We start from the raw sequence: 3,170 nt of genomic DNA on the forward strand, positions 1-3,170 counted from the left end.
TTGTTAGATGGAATTTCGTTGTCAGAGATGTTACACGTTGTGAGAGATGTTACACGTTGTGATTTAACTCGATTAAAACAGCTTTGTTAGCTGGAATTTCGTTGTGAGAGATGTTACTTAAACGACCAGAAGTGGTATGGAGTAAAAATAAAATAACGGGATCCGAACCTGTGTGAGTTTTAGTTTTTATTTTAATATTTTGTTAAGCATCTATAGCACTTCTCGTGTTCCTCTATACAATCCTCTTTCTTGTAAGGTCTGATTTACCTGTTCAGTTGTGATCAGATTGTGATCAATTTTCCAAGTTTTTTACGTTTCACTACACAGCTAGAATTGTCGCAACCGAACTTGTAGAATTTCACATACAATGTTGACACGAGAATTTATCGTAATAAATAGTATAACATACAGAGATGTATACCCCTTGGATAAGAGATTATACTGATTTACACAAGCATAAGTTTCGTTCGTGTATTTAAATTAAGGTTACTTTGTGATTTTTAAACTTTTTTTTAATATTGAAAACAAATATATAATTGCCTTTTGTATTTTGATATTGTGTTTATCTTTTTCTGTTATTCTTTTAAAATTACCTACATCAGTAAGTTATTGTAAAAGTCTTATTCAAGGATAATTTATCATTGTGTGTTACTCATGCATTTTATCTAATTGCTTTTAGGCCCAGCAGGGGGCATAGTTGCAGCGATGGCGCTCCGACCTTTCCTTGGGGAGCTGGGAATGGTAACCCCATCGTTTATCTTTGCAACCCCACAAGTCGCAGATGCATTTAGTGAAGATGGAAAGCCTCTCACGGATCGAGCTAAAACAGGAGGACCGAATCTGCTGAAAGAACTGGAATGGTACACGGCTGCTCTGAAGAGACAGAGGGAAGAAATAGGAATACCGAAATAGAACCACAGATTTCACAAACTATTCTATTTTAGAAACATAGTATACTTTCTGTAATGTATTGTCAAGTAGTGGGATATTGTGATAATATAAAGTAAGATTGTTGATAAATTTATATAACTGTTGTTTTTTTTTTACAAGACTCTTGAAAAGATGGCCTACAAAAGTCTTTCATTCTGCAAGCAGAAAGTTTATGTAGAATTCCATGCTTGCGATTATACTATAAAACTTGCATGACTTATCCAATGAAATCTTCATAATTTTACTCTATCCAAACCTTAGTTTTGCCAGATCGTTAAGAACTTAATCATTACGTGTCTTTGTAATGGGTCCTATAATAAATGCGATTGAAACTGTAGTTCGTTGTATGATGTCTAGTTTCGGTTTTCTTTATTTGATGCTCTACCATTAGTTTGTATAGATCTTGTATTTATAGTATTATGTACTTGTACAAGGTGACTTGTGGCTACACGAGGAGCACAGTGTTTTGAGGTTATATGTATATCAATCAGTATAGTTGTTAAAGCCACGTGCACGAGCTTACTGAAGTAAGTAAACAATTAAGAGAGATCTCAAAATATTTCCACAATGCCCCAATTGAACAATACTGCGCACTTTAGTACAACAGTTGGAAAATAGTGAAATAAATTGTACATAGTTTTGGTTGTTACTTTCAAAGAATCATCCTCTGGTGGATCAACGGTAAGTTTACAGGCTTATAAAGCTAAAATCTGGGGTTCAAGTCCCCGTGTTGAACAGATTGCAGACAGCTCATTGTATAGTTCTGCACTAAGAAAAGAACAATAACATTCACGAGGCACAGCCTTGTCAACCAAGCAGCTTCTAAAAGATAGGCATTAAGAGCTGTGGTATATTCTGGTACAGATTTCTCACAAAGTTGTGTGTCTTTGATCTTTGACTGAGTTCGTCAACAAAGAAAGAAGAAATCCTCAGAACGTACAAGACAACAATCTGTATTAACAAAAACAATCAAAACACAATCGCAAAAGAAAGGTGTTTGTTGTGTGTTGAATTGGTTAGAGAAGAGTGTAGAAAATGTTAGTAGATCGCTCTTGCCAGACCAGTGTAAATTAAGGTTTAAACAAAGAAACAAAAGAATGCTATGTTAAGAACTCAAGTTAAACCTTACAAGATTTTAATCTGTCCGAATATATGGCTTAACAAAGCAGAACTTGGTTTTAAGTACTAAAACAACAATTAATCCGATTTGATCACGAAACTGTGATTCAAGTGTAAGGGTCATCACCTGACTTGCCAATAGAAAAGACAACCATCTATCTCAAAACGTCATAGGAGAAGTAACATCAATTTTCTATGCAAGAGAACACGCCTATTGACCACTATCGTATCGAAGTTTCATGTGTACCGGAGTAAGGAAAGTTCAGTTGTTTGCTTGAGCGACCCTTTGAGTCCAAACTGAACTGAAAGAAAAACCGAAAATTCGAAGAATGTACAACCTAACTAAGGAATAACTAAAACCTGATACCATCCTGTATTACAAAACCTAAGATATCATGGAATATTACTTCTGTTGTTTCTTCTTGAATGTTGCACTATTTTGATGCGCTCATGAATACATTCAAAACATACAAATTCTGTCACTATATTACTGAAAAGTAAAATTAATTAATACATTATTGGACTGGGCATGGCATATTGGTAAGCATGTCAGCTGTGTATCGAAGGATCTATAGGTCGAGACATGACGCCACCAAACACGCTCCACACTTTCAGTTGAAGGCCTTCTATAATAGTGACAGTCAATCCTATGAAGGATCCAGGGTTCGAGACATGACGCCACCAAACACGCTTCACACTTTCAGCTGAAGGCCTTCTATAATAGTGACAGTCAATCCTATGAAGGATCCAGGGTTCGAGACATGACGCCACCAAACACGCTTCACACTTTCAGCTGAAGGCCTTCTATAATAGTGACAGTCAACCCTGTTATTCAGTTCAACGAGTTGATCGAATCTTTTATACCAGCGGTAATTCAAAATCAGGGATGGCCACATTTGAACCGTAGGGGGTCTCTCTTAACTCGGCAGTTCCGGATCACAATTTCTATTCCCTGCCGTATAAATCCTTTGTAGATGCCTAAGTTACATAAGAGAGTTTTTGTCTCCTTTGTTATATAATATTCAACAGCAGCATAGTATCACGAGTAGTCTTAGTTTAATGGAAGGAAGTTCATTTGTTCTAACATTACAATTTTTAGGATAGTTCTGGGAAGAATCATG

General features: G+C 36.0%; 1 protein-coding gene across 1 annotated transcript in view; it reads left to right on the forward strand.

Annotated features, from left to right (window-relative positions):
- Positions 1 to 1,267, forward strand: part of LOC106462646 — a 7,739-nt gene extending 6,472 nt beyond the window's left edge. Inside the window, exon 3 of the mRNA XM_013922589.2 lies at positions 680 to 1,267. Coding sequence (XP_013778043.1) covers positions 680 to 912 — 233 coding nt within the window. The 3' untranslated portion in view covers positions 913 to 1,267. The remainder of the gene's footprint in view (positions 1 to 679) is intronic.
- Positions 1,268 to 3,170: the final 1,903 nt, after the last annotated feature.

This window comes from Limulus polyphemus, unplaced genomic scaffold (assembly GCF_000517525.1).
Source record: "Limulus polyphemus unplaced genomic scaffold, Limulus_polyphemus-2.1.2 Scaffold1216, whole genome shotgun sequence".
In the NCBI taxonomy this organism is placed as follows: Eukaryota; Metazoa; Arthropoda; class Merostomata; order Xiphosura; family Limulidae; genus Limulus; species Limulus polyphemus.